Source organism: Onychostoma macrolepis, chromosome 18, assembly GCF_012432095.1.
Source record: "Onychostoma macrolepis isolate SWU-2019 chromosome 18, ASM1243209v1, whole genome shotgun sequence".
Lineage (NCBI taxonomy): Eukaryota > Metazoa > Chordata > Actinopteri > Cypriniformes > Cyprinidae > Onychostoma > Onychostoma macrolepis.
The window spans coordinates 21,056,608-21,073,905 of record NC_081172.1 but is presented as its reverse complement, the minus strand read 5'-3'; the positions used below and the strand labels follow the sequence as shown (position 1 = coordinate 21,073,905).

The 17,298-nt window shown below is 40.2% G+C and overlaps 1 protein-coding gene across 4 annotated transcripts in view; it reads right to left on the bottom strand.

The window, feature by feature from the left end:
* Positions 1 to 4,316: 4,316 nt before the first annotated feature.
* The window catches only part of tcf25 (transcription factor 25 (basic helix-loop-helix)), a 205,089-nt gene continuing 192,107 nt past the window's right edge, over positions 4,317 to 17,298 (bottom strand). The window contains exons 17-18 of one of the 4 annotated variants that reach the window (XM_058750834.1): positions 9,336 to 9,411; positions 4,317 to 5,082 (exon numbers count right to left, since the gene is read on the bottom strand). In XM_058750834.1, coding sequence (XP_058606817.1) covers positions 4,924 to 5,082; positions 9,336 to 9,411 — 235 coding nt within the window. In that variant the 3' untranslated portion in view covers positions 4,317 to 4,923. Of the gene's footprint in view, positions 5,083 to 9,335; positions 9,412 to 17,298 lie in introns of those variants that run through there. The other 3 variants (XM_058750835.1, XR_009266916.1, XR_009266917.1) reach the window with 3 other exon arrangements.

Sequence of the window (17,298 nt, the reverse complement as noted above, 5' to 3'; positions counted from 1 at the left end):
TAGCCGATTCTTGAAGATGGCTAAGGATTGAGTTGGGCAGGAGGGAACATTTACATTTACATTTACATTTAGTCATTTTGCAGACGCTTTTATCCAAAGCGACTTACAATTTGGGGAACACATGAAGCGATTCATCTTGAAGAGGCAATCCGACAAAGGAAGTGCTTGTAACACCAAGTCTCAGGCATTGTTTAAATAAGTACAAGCTAGCAAGGGAAGGAATAAGTAAGGAGAAAGAGTTTTTTTTTTTTATGTGTAGGTTGAAGTCAAGTAGTGTCGAAAGAGATGAGTTTTCAGCTGTTGCTTGAAGATTGACAGGGATCCAGTACTCCGAATATGGGTGGGAAGATCATTCCACCAGCCAGGAATGGTGAACGAGAATGTTCTGGAGAGTGATTTTGAGCCTCTTTGTGATGGTACCACGAGGCGTCGCTCACTAGCAGATCTCAGACTTCTGGAGGGATGTAGATTCTTAATAGTGAGTGCATGTAGGCGGGTGCTGAGCCTGTGGTTGTTCTATGAGCAAGCATCAGTGTCTTGAACTTGATGCGAGCTGCGATTGGTAGCCAATGCAATGAGATAAAGAGAGGTGTAACATGGGCTCTTTTGGGTTCCTTGAAGACCAGTCGTGCCGCCGCATTCTGAATCATTTGTAGAGGTTTGACTGTGTTTGATGGAAGTCCAGCCAGAAGAGCATTGCAGTAGTCCAGCCTAGAAATGACAAGGGCCTGGACAAGAAGTTGTGCAGCATGCTCCGTCAGAAAGGGCCTGATCTTTCTGATGTTGTGTAGTGCAAACCTGCAAGATCGAGCAGTCTTTGCAATGTGGTCTTTGAAGGTCAGCTGGTCATCAAAGATTACACCAAGATTTCTGCCCGAAGTTGATGGGGTAATTGTTGATGAACCTAACTGGATCGTGATGTCATGCTGTAGAGTTGGAGCGGCAGGAAAGACAAGAAGCTCAGTCTTTGCCAGGTTGAGCTGGAGGTGATGTTCTTTCATCCATGCCGAGATGTCTGCCAGGCAACCTGAGATCCTTGCAGCTACCGTTGGATCATCTGGTTGAAAAGAGAGATAGAGCTGTGTGTCATCAGCATAGCAGTGGTAGGAGAATCCATGTGCCTGTATGATGGGACCCAGTGATGTAGTGTATGTGGAGAAGAGGAGGGGTCCAAGAACCGATCCCTGAGGAACCCCAGTGACCAGTGTATGTGCTTTGGATACCTCCCCTCCCCAGGCCACCCTGAAAGACCTACCAGTGAGATAGGATTCAAACCAGCGAAGTGGAATTCCAGTGATGCCCAGTGATGAGAGAGTGGAGAGGAGTATCTGATGATTGACAGTGTCAAACGTGGCAGATAGATCCAGCAGAATGAGGACTGATGATTTGGAATGGGCTTTTGCAATTCGCAGGGCTTCAGTGACCGAGAGAAGTGCAGTCTCAGTTGAATGGCCACTCCTGAAACCTGACTGTTTAGTGTCCAGTTTGTTGTTCTGTGAAAGAAACAATGAGACCTGGTTGAAGACAACACGTTCAAGTGTTTTCGCTATGAATGGAAGGAGAGAGACAGGTCTATAGTTTTCTATAAGAGAAGTGTTTAATGTAGGTTTTTTGAGCAGTGGGGTTACCCGAGCCTGCTTGAACGCAGTGGGGAAGATGCCTGTGAGGAGGGATGTGTTGATGTGTGTGAGTGTCGGTAAGAGCGTGGGAGAGATTGCTTGCAGAAGGTGTGAGGGGATTGGGTCAAGAGGACATGTTGTAGGATGGTTGGAGAGAAGAAGTTTGGATACTTCAGCCTCCGTCAGGGGACAGAAGGAGAAAATGGGAGGTTTAGCAGTGGATGTGGTTGGTTGGGGGTGCTGTGTGCGTGGAGGTGAGAACTGATCACTGATCGATCTAGTTTTGTCTGTAAAAAAAGTAGCAAAGTCATCAGCTGTAATAGAAGTGGTGGGAGGTGGTGGAGGGGGACAGAGGAGAGAATTAAATGTTCTGAAGAGATTACGCATGTCTGGAGCGCTGTTGATCTTGTTGTGGAAATGTGAGGATTTGGCAGTATGGACATCAGCAGAGAAAGATGAGAGCAGAGACTGATACCTACTCAGGTCCGACGGGTTGTTTGATTTGTGCCATTTTCTCTCTGCCGCTCTGAGTTTAGTCCGATGTTCACGAAGAACATCAGATAACCAGGGGTTAGAAGGGGCAGTCCGTGCTGACCTAGAGGAGAGAGGACAAATGTCGTCTAGACAAGAAGTTAAGGTAGAGCATAAAGTTTCAGTAGCTGCGTTTACATCCAGAGATGAGAAATGGGTAGGTGAGGGAAGAGAGGAGGATACTACAGAGGAAAGATGGGAAGGAGAAAGGGAGCGCAGGTTTCGTCTAAAAGTAACCGGTAGGGGGGGTTGGTGGCACATGGGTAGCAAAATGTAGTGTAAATGTAATGAAGAAATGGTCCGAGATATGTAGCGGTTGTACCAGAATGTTATCTGCAGTACAATTGCGTGTGTAAATTAAATCAAGTTGGTTGCCTGATTTGTGCGTGCTAGTAGTGGCAAGGCGATTGAGATCAAATGAAGCTAGGAGTGAGTGGAAGTCTGTAGCATAAGGCTTGTCTAGGTGAATGTTGAAATCACCAAAGACTAAGAGTGGAATGCCATCCTCCACAAAAGAGGACAACAACCCGTCCAGCTCCTCTAGGAAGGTGGATAGAATTTGTCCAGGGGGACGGTAGATTACCACAATCTGGAGTTTTATCGGAGCTGATACAGTAATGGCATGACATTCAAATGAGTTGTAATTGCAAAGGGTAGAGTGGGTTGAGTATTTCCAATTGTGTGAAACGAGCAGGCCAGTACCCCCACCCCGACCAACTTGACGCGAAGTATGAGAGAAAGAGAAATTAGTAGAGAGAGCAGCTGGGGTTGCTGAGTCTTCTGGACGAATCCAGGTCTCAGTCAAGCCCAAGATGCTGAGAGTGGATTTTAAAGAAAAGGCAGAAATGAAGTCAGCTTTGTTGACTGACTGACAATTCAGAGACCCACAGAGAAAGCCAGAGGTGTAGTGGAAGATGTAGAGATAGGGCGTAGGTTAGCAGTATTACGTTGCCGTCTGCGAGTGATGTTAGAGCGTGGCTGAGAGAGAACCGGAATGTTTTGGAGACACATGATAGAGGTAGAAGGAAAGAGGATAGGAGAGCAGAGTGAGGAAGGAAAAAAGATACTTAAGTGTGTAGCTCGGTGTCGTTGCTCGGTTCAAGTCGCACAGGAAAAAGTCGCAGGTCTTTACACTCCTCGGTCTTCACACGAGGAGGCTGAACACGACGGCTGAACGCTTCAAGAGACGCTTCGCGTTAGCGCACACACCTCAAACAAATACACAGTCTAGAGTGAAAAAAAAAAAAAAGCTGTGGTCGCTTTTAATTAGCACAACCACCAGCCAATCGCAGGGCAATGGCTCAAATCGAAACTAACACTTCGCACTTAAGTGCAGGAAAGGAGTTTCAGCTAAAGGGCAGTTATTATAATGACCAGTAAGTGCAATCAAAAATATAAACCACAACGAAAAAGCAGAATAGAAATAGGTAGGAAACGAACTATTCTTTCCTAGCAGCGAGGAATTAATTTAAACAACAGAGCTAAGAATGAGTATTAAAACACTTACGCACTGCCGTCCGTCTCTTCTGGTGACTAATCGCCTTCTCCCTTTATAATATTTATTATAAAGTCTGTGAAAGTGATTTTGTGCCTCTTTGGGATGAACAATAAAGTGCCGTTCACTTGCAGAACGCAAGCTTCTAGAGGCACATAAGTCTGAAGTAGTGAATTTAGGTAAAGGAGTGCAGAGCCAGTGGTGGTTTTGTAGGCAAACATTAATGCCTTGAATTTTATGCGAGCAGCTATTGGTAGCCAGTGCAAATTGATAAAGAGAGGCGTGACGTTCTTCATTCTTTATTACATTCTTTTTGGCTCATTAAACATTAATCTTGCTGCCATGTTCTGGATTAATTGTAAAGGTTTGATAGAACTGGCTGGAAGACCTGACATAATACATACATACAAAAAATAAATAAAATGAAATAATTTAAAAAACAAACAAACAAACAAACAAAAATAATAGGGTCCTAGAAATCCGGTTCTGAAACTACAGCCAACTATTAAAAAAAAAAATAATAATAAAATAAAAATAACTTTTGATAGTATTGTCCTAAGTTTTGCTTTCTTGTTTTAAGATTTACTTCAAAAAGGTACTTCAAAAGTCCTTGAGAAAAGCTTTGAGAAGTTAACAAAAAGATTTTTGCATGGGATGAAATTAGGGTCTGGTTCAGTGAGGGAAATTTTTATTATTATAGGCTTTACTTTACAAAAGAGTGTTCTTGACTGACTAATTACCTCATTAGTATGCTTGAGTTATTTTGATGTGCTAAAAGACCAACAGGAAATGTGTGTGTGTGTGTGTTATTGTGCAGACAAGGGGTGTTTCCTCTTTGTCGCTTTCTGCGGGGCAACATGAACAACTGTATGACTGAGGAAAGACAAAAGACTTCAAAAGACTTTTGTCTTATACCTTCATTGAAATGGAAAATTGCCAGAACATGTACACACCAAACACTGAATCTGGAACAAAAAAGTTTTTAATTACCTCACAAGTGCTGTAGTTGAAGCTGTCATGTTTGTCCACGGAAAGGAACTAATTTCTCAAAATGATCAACCTTTAACATTACAAAGTGTAACCAACCCCTTACACAATCACGAAACCTTAAAGTAAACATTTATTCATTACTAAAACAGAATTACTAAAACAGTTTTTATCATATTTAATTCAGCATTTTTTTTTTTTAAACTAATGTTTCCTGCTGACTATCATAGTGTACTAAACGTGGTAGCTCAATTTCATGGGTGGTTGCTCAGAAATCACACCCTCAACCTGTCAGTCCCACTCCTCCTCATCCCTGTCATGGTTGTCCTCCCACTGAGGTTCACGAAACTGGATGTTAGCCAACATGTCCCTCATGGCCACCATGAGTCTATTCACTTCTTGGTTCAATTCATGCCCAGCACGAGCAACTTCTTGTCTGTCTTCAGGCCTCTGAGGGGGGAACAAAACTAAATCATTAGTAGATGCAAATCATGCTTTGTCTTCATTCTATTCATGAAGCTGATCCTAGTAGTATGGCATAAAAAAAAATACTATAGCTTGCATAACCTGAAGCAAAAGGGGGTGAAAAAAAACTTAGTCAAACTTGCACAACTCTAAAACTCTAAACACCTACATATTCTTCTTGTTGTGATTTTTTTTTTTTTTTTTGACAAGATTCAAGAGATCACAGTGTTGTGTTTTATGACAAGACTGAAGGATAACAGCATACTTGATTACCTTGGCTGTTTGTTTTTCTCAGAGAAAATCTCATGGAGCTGATCTGGTTTGTTTGTTTGTTTGCGTGTTTATTTATTTATTTTTAGATTTTTTTAAATAGTATTTTCTGCCATACAGGTTTTTAAGACAAAACAGAAACTCACTCACTTCATCCTTTTTCTGTAGTTTTGATAACACCAGAAAAAGAATGTGTAAATCATTGACAAAATACCAAGCACACAAAACAATTAAATTTAATATATCAACCAGAGCATGTTACTGTTTCCTGTAAGTCACTAAGATACGTTTAGTTCAAGTATATTACACTTAAAACATCCGTATGTAGTTTGCCTGTGTGTACAAGTAGGCATCAATGGTTTTTGAGCATGCTTTGAAGTGAGGAAATGCCATGGACTGTTTGCAAATTCATGTCAATGCAAAAGCTTGTCTCTGCCCAGTCACCAAGGATAAACCAAGGATGCAAAAAATGACCTTATGAATGCACTATAACAATCTGATTTCTCCGACAGATATATTTATCTCATGTAAATTGTCAGCACTTACTCTACTACAGGGTAGTCCAAGCTTTGTTTTGTTTTTTTGTTTGTTTTTTAAAGTTATATTTTTGGGCCTTTTTATGCCTTTATTTGACAAGACAGTTTGAGAGCAGACAGGAAAGCATTGGGTGAAGAGAGGACCTCGAGATGGGAATCGAACTCAGGTCGCCATGAGCACAGAGGCAAATTATGTAGGCACACTAATAGGGGTGTAACGATACACGAATCGCGGTTGAACGATTCACGGGACTTTTTCCAAATGGAAGTGATCATCCCTATCCCCTTGGAGTGGGGACTTGGGAGTGAGCAGGGCATGTGTGTGTCATTATGTAGTCGTTTGGAATGCACTTGGTGAAGGGAGCGTAATTTCCTCATTATCTTCAGCTGGGATGTTCCCGTGACAACGTGTATCGTTACAACACTACACACTATACTTTCAGTTGAAAGAAGGCGATTCAAGTCGAGCTACATGTTCAATTTGCAATGCCGATTTGTCTCGTGGTGGCAAGGACCCCAAACAATACACAACATCGCCGCTGTTAAAACATTTGCGTATTAAACATCCGAAAGAATAGAGTTGTGCATTAAAATAAAATAAAATGAAAAATACACTGCTGTGGACGTTGTTTACTTCATTAATGTGTTTACTGTGTTAATGGTCTGAGGATGGGAGTAGGATTCGGTATTCGGTTTCGGGTTCGGCAGAATCTTAACCAGTGGATTCGGTATTTGGCAGAACCCCAAAAATCTGGATTCGGTGCATCCCTAATACAGATTTTTGTTTATGACTTTTTGCACCTTTAAAAAACATTTGAAAAAATGCACAAATTAATATAGAAAATTTTTTGATTTTAACAAGTTTTATTTGGTCAAATTATAGAAGTAATGCTTCTCCTGCACATTCAGTTGAGAACTATAGAGCCGTCTTCTGGACTAATGCAGAGACTTGCATTAGTAGAGACAAATATGATTTTAAAATAGACACTGCAGAATCCTGGAAACTTTATTGTCATGAAATTATATATTGGGGTATTATATTGTCATAATTTTGTGTTTTCCAGTAGTAAATATGACTTGAGAGGTCATTCATGTCCAATTTCTAATTAAGGAAACTCATAATTCTGATAGCACTTGAAGGCAGCATAAAGCGTGCTCCGGCCCGGAACGTGAAGTGCAATGTGAGTGCAGGCCAGTGGGGGAGTGGGGAGAGGAGACAGACGCACTTGGGCTTGGTTCAAAACAACCACGCCTAGTGTGAGTACACGCTTGGACACTGCATTCAGGAAATCAACAGAAAATATTCGGTGATCAGTGCTACAAAAACGCATTGAAAAAAACCTTTGAAGCTCTCCAGAGTTTAAACACAAATAAACACTGGAGGGTTTGGAAAATATGTTTTGCCAGTAGCTTAAACTGACATTCTCTTGCTTTTGTTTCGTTCGTATTTTATACAGTTAATTGCAAAAAAATATGTAATGAGTATTTCAAACCGGGCATTTTCCCGCTGGCCCAACGTATTTTTTGGGAAGGGCCAATACAGGGAGAGAGTTGAAGTGAGTGTAGAGCCTGCGGTAAGCAGAACTGCTTTCAGAACACTTAGGCAATGTAATAAGTGTAGATACCCCTTGATAAAATTGAGCCAAAAACACAAAACAATGGTGATTAGCACTGTATTAAATTGCACGCTTTGCTCTGCGACTACATGAGTTTGGATTGTTACATTTATATCAAGCTGTTCCTATAGCTTAATAAGGTAAGATGAAGTTCTTGAAATAAATATGAAACTATTCATTGCAATGTAGCAGCTGTCTTACATTTCATTCAAGACTGTACCTCTTCCCTCCTTCTCTGACAGGAATCTGACATCTCTGACATTTGTTTTTAAAAAGTATTTCATCAAAAGAGTTTACCTGCATTATTTTTTACTTGGTGAATTTAGAGTAATTAAATGTTACTTATATCTGGAAGTCTGGAAGACACTGACCATGTAATCAATTTTTTTTCTTTTCTTTTTTTAATTTTTTTTTTTAATCATAACTACTCTCTCTCTCACACTCACACAGGATGCCTTCTCTTTCTTTTAAAGGTTTATCCAAGGAGTTCACAAACATCCTTTTGACTGAGTTCACAGTTTATTCAATAAGGTAAGCAGAAATTCTTGAAATGATTATGAAAGTGTTCAGAGCAATGTAGTAGCGGTTTTATGATTTATTCAAGCCTGAATGTCTTCCCTATTTACAGTAATTTTATCCTCATTTATCTTGAAGTCTGGAACACCAATCATCTAATCAATCATTTATCATCTGTCTCTCTCTCTCTCTCTCACACACACATACACACACAGGATGCCTTCTTTTGCTTTTAAAAGTTTATCCGAGGAGCTCACAAGCACCCATTTGATTAAGGAAGTTAACAGTTTATTTAATGCTATACTATGGGAAACAGTGATCATCTGATCAACAATTTGTCATGTCTCTTCTCTTTCTCCCTCAAACACAAAGGCACACACAAGATGGATGTCAACTAGTTTTAGGATTAATCAGTGTGGATTATAGTTTTATTACATTAATAAATTACACTTTTTAGAAGTTTTTAATGCATCAACTCTCACTCTTTCCTACCTATTATTATATGGCTTTAGAGCTTTTATGGAATAGGAGTTGGTATACGTATTCAAGGGCGTGCAAAGATGGGCCGATTTTTTTGTCTCAGCCCAGCCCTGGTCACTGGTAGCCACGTCAGTAGCGTGAGATGTATAGAGATGGTAAAAAAGCTAGAAATTAAATTTAGCATTTATATACATTGAAAAACAAGCTTTATATCATTTTTACAATTTTGAATGAAATGTTTGAACCATTAAAGAAGAAACCACATTTTCCATTATTTCATTTCTGGGTTAAAAAAAAATGAATGGACGCAAAAGTACACAGACCTGTATGGCTTGCAATTTCTGATTTGTCATACATTAAAGGCGAAGCTTTACAGCAGCACTATTTTTGTGCCCAGCAACTTATTCATGCATTTAAACAACAACAGACAAAAAAAAAAAAAAGAAAAAAAGAGAGAAATCAAGCCAAAATCTAATTTCACATTTGTTAAAGCCATCTTTCCAGTTCTCATTATTCTCTTTTCACATAAGATATCAAATGAGTAAAACAATAACTTTTTTTTTTTTCAAAACCAATAACTCTTCTGAATCATATTTCACTTTTTCTTTTTTTTCTCAGCCAATGACACTGGGCACACTTTGAAATTAATATGAAATACCTACATTTGAAATGAATATGAAACACCTACAATCTGGCTCACCAACATTTTATACACTTTTTTGCATTTAATGCGTGACCATGAACACCATCTGAATTCTCTTGTTAATATGTTTCAACTGAAGGAAATTGTGTGCTTAGACATACAGTAACATCCACTCACCTGCAGGTTGAAGTTTGGTAGCAGTGAACGGAAAAACAAAGATAATGTGCTTTCATTTGAGGCCCCCATGTTCTCCCTGAAAACAGACATTTTACACATTTTAAACATTTTACAATTTAAAGGATAACAGTAAAAACAAAAATAAATACTGGTCAAACCTCAAATGTTTTATTTACTAGTACGAAAGGCTAGACTATGTTAAGGTCAATTCACACTGCACTGACAAACACAGACCATGAGGACATGACTTCTCAGACATTTCAATACACAACAACTTGATTCAACATATTCAATTCTATTCCAGATTCTATTTCAATATTCTATTTCAGATCAGTCAATGCCGACTCTCGACTCCCACCGTAGAAGTCGATGCACTGTAAAAAGTCCAATTTGCAAATTATTAACTTTGTAAAAAAAAATTAAGTCAAGTGGACACTCTTTTTAGCAAAATGTTGAGTTTACACACAAAAACAAGTTAACTGAATGATTACTATATTTTGTCCAATGAACATGAATAAAGTTGAGTAAACTTAATATTTTGGTTTCTTCATTTGAGCAGTTATCACTGTGCGTGCCCAATGTTGTAACTGAACTGTGCAAGGGGTATACTGCTTCAAACATCAACAACGATGGGAAAAAGGGAGCGGATGTCACCTTGTCGAGGTAAGTTCTTTTCTAACTAACTTTAACCACCTGGGGTCGGCAAAGACGCCGATGGAAGGACTTGCATATTTTCCAGATGAGAAAAGAACTTAAACTGCTCCATCTCTTTTGATTGGACACATAAAAGTAATACATCACTTGAATCTGTAAAGGGTAAATTTTTATTTGTGTATGCTCACCATATCAACAAAACTTTGTGCTTTTGCAAAATAAAGAAAACAACCAGGGTGCACTCTCTGTCTTCACTGTCTCTGCAAACTGCTTTTAGAAATGCATCACTAAAATGAACTGAAACTCAGCGAATACTTTACAAACAGACATGAGATATTTATCTATATAATGCTTGATATGTCCACTCTTAAATTAAGTCTTACCAAAAACAAATATTCTGTGATAAAGTAATCCATATGAAACCAACGACAGGTCCAGTTTTTCAGTTGATCACGCCCACGCGCTGTTTGTGCTATTGATATTAAAAATCTCCACGTGAGACTCGATTAAAATGTTTGAAATCGAGTGCAATATTTTGGAATATGATAGGCAACCTTTCATTGCATCTAAATGTTGTATGGCGTGAGGATTGTTTTATGTTCTATGAACAATGCGATATAAAAGAAATGTTTAGACGATATAAAAGTAATGTCTAAGAATGTTTAGACCAATCTTTACAGTGAAATACTCTGTCTGCAAATATCTGCTCAAACATGTTTATAATGTGTTTAACAATAATAATTTAGTTACTCGGATATAAAATGTTGTTTTTGTACTGTATGGTAATACATACAAAACATGTGTGCATCTATGATATAAAATAAATCACGTGGGCAATATTAGTGTTTGCTAATGTAATAATATAGTTGCTCCTGATCGTCCTATCGACATGCTCACTGATTTTTATATATATATATATATATATATATATATATATATATATATATATATATATATATATATATATATATATATATATATATATATAAATCGATAAAAAATCGATAAAAAAATTAATCACACATTTTTCTGAAATTAATCATGATTAATCCCACCTAACATTAAAGCTTTTAAATATACTTTTATATTGCAATAATTTCACATTCAATCTTCAAATTAAATGTACAAACAACATACAGTATATTTTTTATATTTGTTTAATGGCATCTTTATTTTTATGACTGAAGGCCAGTGTCACTGATACCAATTAATACTGATTTCCCTATAAAAATGTTTCCCCCTAATATTTAACCATTGACTATAGCCTAAAGTTATCAAACACTAAATTCTAAACTAAATACAGATGAATCCTTAAAACTATAAAAGTTATTGATTTCCTCTTTTTTCTTTTGTTCTTGATGAACAGACATCACAGCAGCTGGTTATTAGGTTGTTTTGGCTTCTATTTCTTTAAGAGCTGCCGCTACTGAACATGAAGCGGATCTGACATGCATCATATTTTTTCTCAACTACCTTTTTGGACCCATTTCAGTCTCTTCTAATGAGCTGACGAGTTGAATTGAGTGTGTTAGATGAGGGAGACAGTGCTGGGATGATCCAGGACAGTTTTGAAAACCATTTCAGAGACATGTTCTTAATGTAACTCATATATAACATATTACATGCATGCACAGTTTTATGGCAGCTTTAATCGCCTTTTTGGTAAATTCATGACTTAACTAATTGCATGCTCGTAGTTTCTTTCATGATTTGATATGAAATGATACAGGCAATGTGCGCGCCGGCACCTTTGTGCGTGTATTGAAGAGCATGCGCTGCGAGCACAGTACAGTTTCCGTGCTCGTTTGACTCACGCCTGACGCTGAAGTGAAGTTGAAGCGTGAGTCTGAAAAGTCTCCTGTTTGTTGTGCTCATAAAGACGTTCTGTGACTGAATAAATGCACTTGTCAAGAAAAAAGAGAAAGAATTAGCAGTTATGAGTGGGGTGGCCAACCCTAGGCCCCGCCCCTGTGTTAACGGCGTTAAATAATTTTAACGCATTAAACTGAAAACATTAATCGCCTGCGTTAACGCACTAATTTTGACAGCACTAATATATATACAGGTGCTGGTCATATAATTAGAATATCATCAAAAAGTTGATTTATTTCACTAATTCCATTCAAAAAGTGAAACTTGTATATTATATTCGTTCATTACACACAGACTGATATATTTCAAATGTTTATTTCTTTTAATTTTGATGATTAGAGCTTACAGCTCATGAAAGTCAAAAATCAGTATCTCAAAATATTAGAATATTTACATTTGAGTTTGAATAAATGACCATCCCCCTACAGTATAAATTCTGGGTATCTCTTGTTCTTTGAAACCACAATAATGGAGAAGACTGCTGACTTGGCAATGATCCAGAAGACGAACATTGACACCCTCCACAAAAAGGGTAAGTCACAGAAGGTCATTATTGAAAGGTGTGGCTGTTTACAGAGTGCTGTATGAAAGCATATTAAATGCAAAGTTGACTGGAAGGAAGAATTTGGGTAGGAAAAGGTGCACAAGCAACAGGGATGACCGCAAGCTTGAGAATACAGTCAAGCAAAGCCGATTCAAACACTTGGGAGAGCTTCACAAGGAGAGAACTGAAGCTGGAGTCAGTGCATCAAGAGTCACCACGCTCAGACGTCTTCAGGAAAAGCCACTTCTGAACCACAGACAACGTCATAAGCATCTTAACTGGGCTGTGGAGAAAAAGAACTGGACTGTTGCTCAGTGGTCCAAAGTCCTCTTTTCAGATGAAAGTAAATTTTATATTTCATTTGGAAATCAAGGTCCCAGAGTCTGAAGGAAGAGTGGAGAGGCACAGAATCCATGTTGCTTGAAGTCCAGTGTGAAGTTTCCACAGTCAGTGATGATTTGGGCTGCCATGTCATCTGCTGGTGTTGGTCCACTGTGTTTTCTGATGTCCACAGTCAACGCAGCCATCTACCAGGAAATTTTAGAGCACTTCATGCTTCCTTCTGTTAACAAGCTTTATGGAGATGCTGATTTCATTTTCCAGCAGGACTTGGCACCTGCCCACACTGCCAAAGGTACCAAAAGCTGGTTCAATGACCATAGTGTTACTGTGCTTGATTGGCCAGCAAACTCGCCTGACCTGAACCCCATAGAGAATCTATGGGGTATTGTCAAGAGGAAGATGAGAGACACCAGACCCAACAATGCAGATGAGCTGGAGGCCACTATCAGAGCAACCTGGGCTCTCATAACACCTGAGCAGTGCCACAGACTGATCGACTCCATGCCACGCCGCATTGCTGCAGTAATTCAGGCAAAAGGAGCCCAACTAAGTATAGAGTGCTGTACATGCTCATACTTTTCATTTTCATATTTTTCAGTTGGCCAAGATTTCGAAAAATCCTTTCTTTGTATTGGTCTTAAGTAATATTCTAATATTTTGAGATACTGATTTTTGACTTTCATGAGCTGTAAGCTCTAATCATCAAAATGAAAAGAAATAAACATTTGAAATATATCAGTCTGTGTGTAATGAATGAATATAATATACAAGTTTCACTTTTTTAATGGGATTAGTGAAATAAATCAACTTTTTGATGATATTCTAATTATATGACCAGCATCTGTGTATATATATATATATATATATATATATATATATATATATATATATATATATATATATATATATATATATATATAACGTCGTCGTAACCAACTTGAGTGGGCAAATGCTCACATTCGATGTCGTCTGGCACTTTGGAGAGGTGTTCTCTTCACGGATGAATCCCGGGTTTCACTGTACAGGGCAGATGGCAGACATCATGTATAGCGTCGTGTGGGTGAGCGGTTTGCTGATGTCAACTTTGTGGATCGAGTGACTTGACTTGGACTTGAGCCCTGTGACTCGGAAAGACTTGATCAGATCAGCGTCGTTATCACTCTAGACGGGTGCAGCGTGCTTGCGCTTGACTGGCAATAAGCCAGAGACTGCGTTCAGGGAGCGCTTGATATACAGTATATGCTAGTATAAATTAATGGAGTAATTGTACAACTTACGACAAAAGAACCGAGATATGGAGAGAAAAAATAAATAAATAACATGATTCGTCTAGTAGCTATCTCCGCTCGTGAAAAGCGCTGCCCTGCCCATTTGATCGCCGCTCAGCAGACACACGGAGCGGGCAGGAGAAACAAGAGGCGCTGCCGCAATCACTGGTGCTCGCCTCATCATCACCGTGACCGCTGCTGTTAAATGCTAAACATATTCCTCACTTCTTTTGTTTGTCTGACACCGAGGTGCACCATGAGTGACGGATCCGCATCCCGCCACGACCCTCGCAGCTCTACCAACTCGATGTGCTTTAATTTTCATTTTTATTGGTAAACACCTCTCCGAGACCTTTTTTTTTTTTTTGTCAGATCTCCACTGTTGCATATTTTAATTGCATGTGCATTTTATTTTATTTAATGGTATTGAAATTCTGCAGCAAAGTGATGATATCTCAGATCATTATCTAGTCTTGTGTAAACTCCTTATAGCTAAAACTGTAAATTCTACTCCTTGCTACAAGTATGGTAGAACCATCACTTCTACCACAAAAGACTGCTTTGTAAATAATCTTCCTGATTTATCTCAATTCCTCAGCATATCCAACAACACAGGAAAATCTTGAAGATGTAACATAAACTATGGACTTTTCTAGCACTTTAGATACGGTTGCTCCTTTACGCTAAAGGAAGTTTAAGGAAAAACAACACCGTGGTAAATACTATAGGTATTTCGTATTGCTTGGCAGGAAAGTACCCTATTCTACAGAAAAGCATTACAAATTGCTAGATCTGATTACTTTTCGTCTCGTTTGGAAGAAAACAAACAAAATCCCAGGTATTTATTCAATACAGTGGCTAAATTAACAAAAAATAAAGTATCAGCAGGTGTTGACATTTGCCAACAGCACAGCATTAATGACTTTATGAACTATTTTACTTCCAAGATCGATACTATCAGAGATAAAATTGTAACCATACAGCCGTCTGTCACGGATCGGCCAGGCCCTACTCTCCACCAATCACAACGCTCCACCTCACCTGAGTATTAATCACGTCCACCTGCACCTCATCTTCTCAATCATCAACCCACAGATATAAACCCTCTCACCAGTCACACTCACTGTCCGATCTCGTCAGTTCGACGTGGACTCGTCTCCCAACAACCTGCAAAGACAAGAACTATATCCTTACCTAGCTATACTAACCTTGAAAACCTTACCTCCTGTTTCTGCTCCTTGTGTCCTCTCCTCCTCCTAGATCGTCAGTCTTCTGGATCACTGTACTCCTCACCTCGTCTCTGTGGAAGACTGTAGTGTTTGTCTCAACGCCAGTCTTCTGTTCTTCTCCATTCGTCTTGTGCTCATCTCTGTCTCAATAAACTATTGTGTGATCACTCACCATTGTGTCCGGCCAATACTGTGACAGAAGATCGGACCTTTAAACCGACAGACAGGATGAGTACTCCAGATTCTTTCCAGGAGTTGGTGGATTCTCTAAAGAAGGTATTACTTCAATTGCCCTCACCACCGGCACCGTCAGCTCCACCGACACCACCCGTCCGCACGAACACCAGCACTTTTTCTCCGATTGTTTTCGCCAGTCCCATGGCCAGACCAGCGCCCTTCTCTGGCTCGGCGGAGGAGTGCAATGGCTTTCTATTACAGTGCAACCTCACTATCAATCTACACCCACATATGTTCCCAAATGATCAGTCGAACATCGCCTTTGTGGTAACCTCTCTAACAGGGCCTGCACTCCGATGGGCGGAGACCATTCTCAACCAGGCAGGACCCGCCACTCAAACTTTTGCCAATTTCATCCAGCATTTTAAGGAGGTATTCAGCAGCTCCCCAGGAGACTCGACTGTAGGAGAGAAACTTTATCGACTTCGACATGGAACAATGCCCATTCACCAATATGCTCTCCAATTCCGAACCCTCGCAGCAGCCAGCGGATGGAATGAACCCTCTCTCTTGACAGCATTCAGACAAGGGCTCAACCCTTCTCTTCGCCTTCACCTCTCCACATACGATGACACTTTTGGATTGGAGAAATTCATTCAACTGGCCATCCGGTGCTCAAACCGCATTCAATCTTGTAACACAGATTCATCCATAGCCATTGCGACTCCTCCACACCAGCCAGAGACCAGTGACCCTCCAGAACCGATGCAAACCGACTCCACCCGCCTGTCACTACGAGAGAGGCAGAGGCGAATCACCCAGGGATTGTGCCTGTACTGTGGCGAGAGCGGGCACAGGATCCTGGAGTGCCCTCTCCATCCTCCACGGGCCGTGATGAGTACCATCCGCCCTCACTTCATGAAACTAAACCCTCTAGCCGCTTACGAGGTCCAGTCAATAACCGGTCAACCACTAACACGACGTTACATCCGTCATAGTGTTGGTCCTCTACGCTTGCAAATTGGGCAGTTGCATCAGGAAGAGCTCCATCTACTGGTTCTGGAGGGTTCCACTGTGGACATCATCCTCGGGTGCCCGTGGCTGGTGCAGCATGATCCCCTTCTATCCTGGAAGACAGGAGAAGTCCTAAAGTGGGGTGAGAATTGTTTTCCCCACTGTTTTCCGGAACTTCCATTACCAGCATCCCAGGATCCCATTCAAATTTCAGTTTACACCACATCCATTGAGAGCCCAGTGGAGAAACTATCAGTCGACATCCCTGCCTGCTATGCCCACTTTAGCGACGTCTTCTGTCCCAAGAAAGCTGCCCAGCTACCACCGCACCGGCCATGGGACTGTGCGATTGACCTCATACCGGGTGAACCAGTACCACATGGGAGAATTTACCCACTGTCACCTCCCGAACAGAAGGCCACGGAGGAGTACATTGAGGAGGCATTAAAACAAGGTTATATTGTTCTATCTACATCCCCTGCTGCTTCTAGTTTCTTTTTTGTGGCAAAGAAGGACGGCGGTCTGAGACCCTGTATAGATTACCGAAAATTGAATGAAATCAATGTCAAGTTCCGGTATCCTCTTCCCCTTGTCCCCACTGCCTTGGAACAACTCCGCGGTGCCACCATTTTCACCAAGTTGGACCTCCGCAGCGCTTATAACCTCATTCGCATTCGAGAGGGAGACGAATGGAAGACAGCTTTTGTAACCCCCACCGGTCACTACGAGTACAGGGTAATGCCGTATGGTCTAGTCAATGCTCCCTCTGTCTTCCAAGGTTTCATGCATGAGGTGCTCCGGGAGTTCCTCCACCATTTTGTCATAGTATACATAGATGACATCCTCATATACTCCCGGAGCCT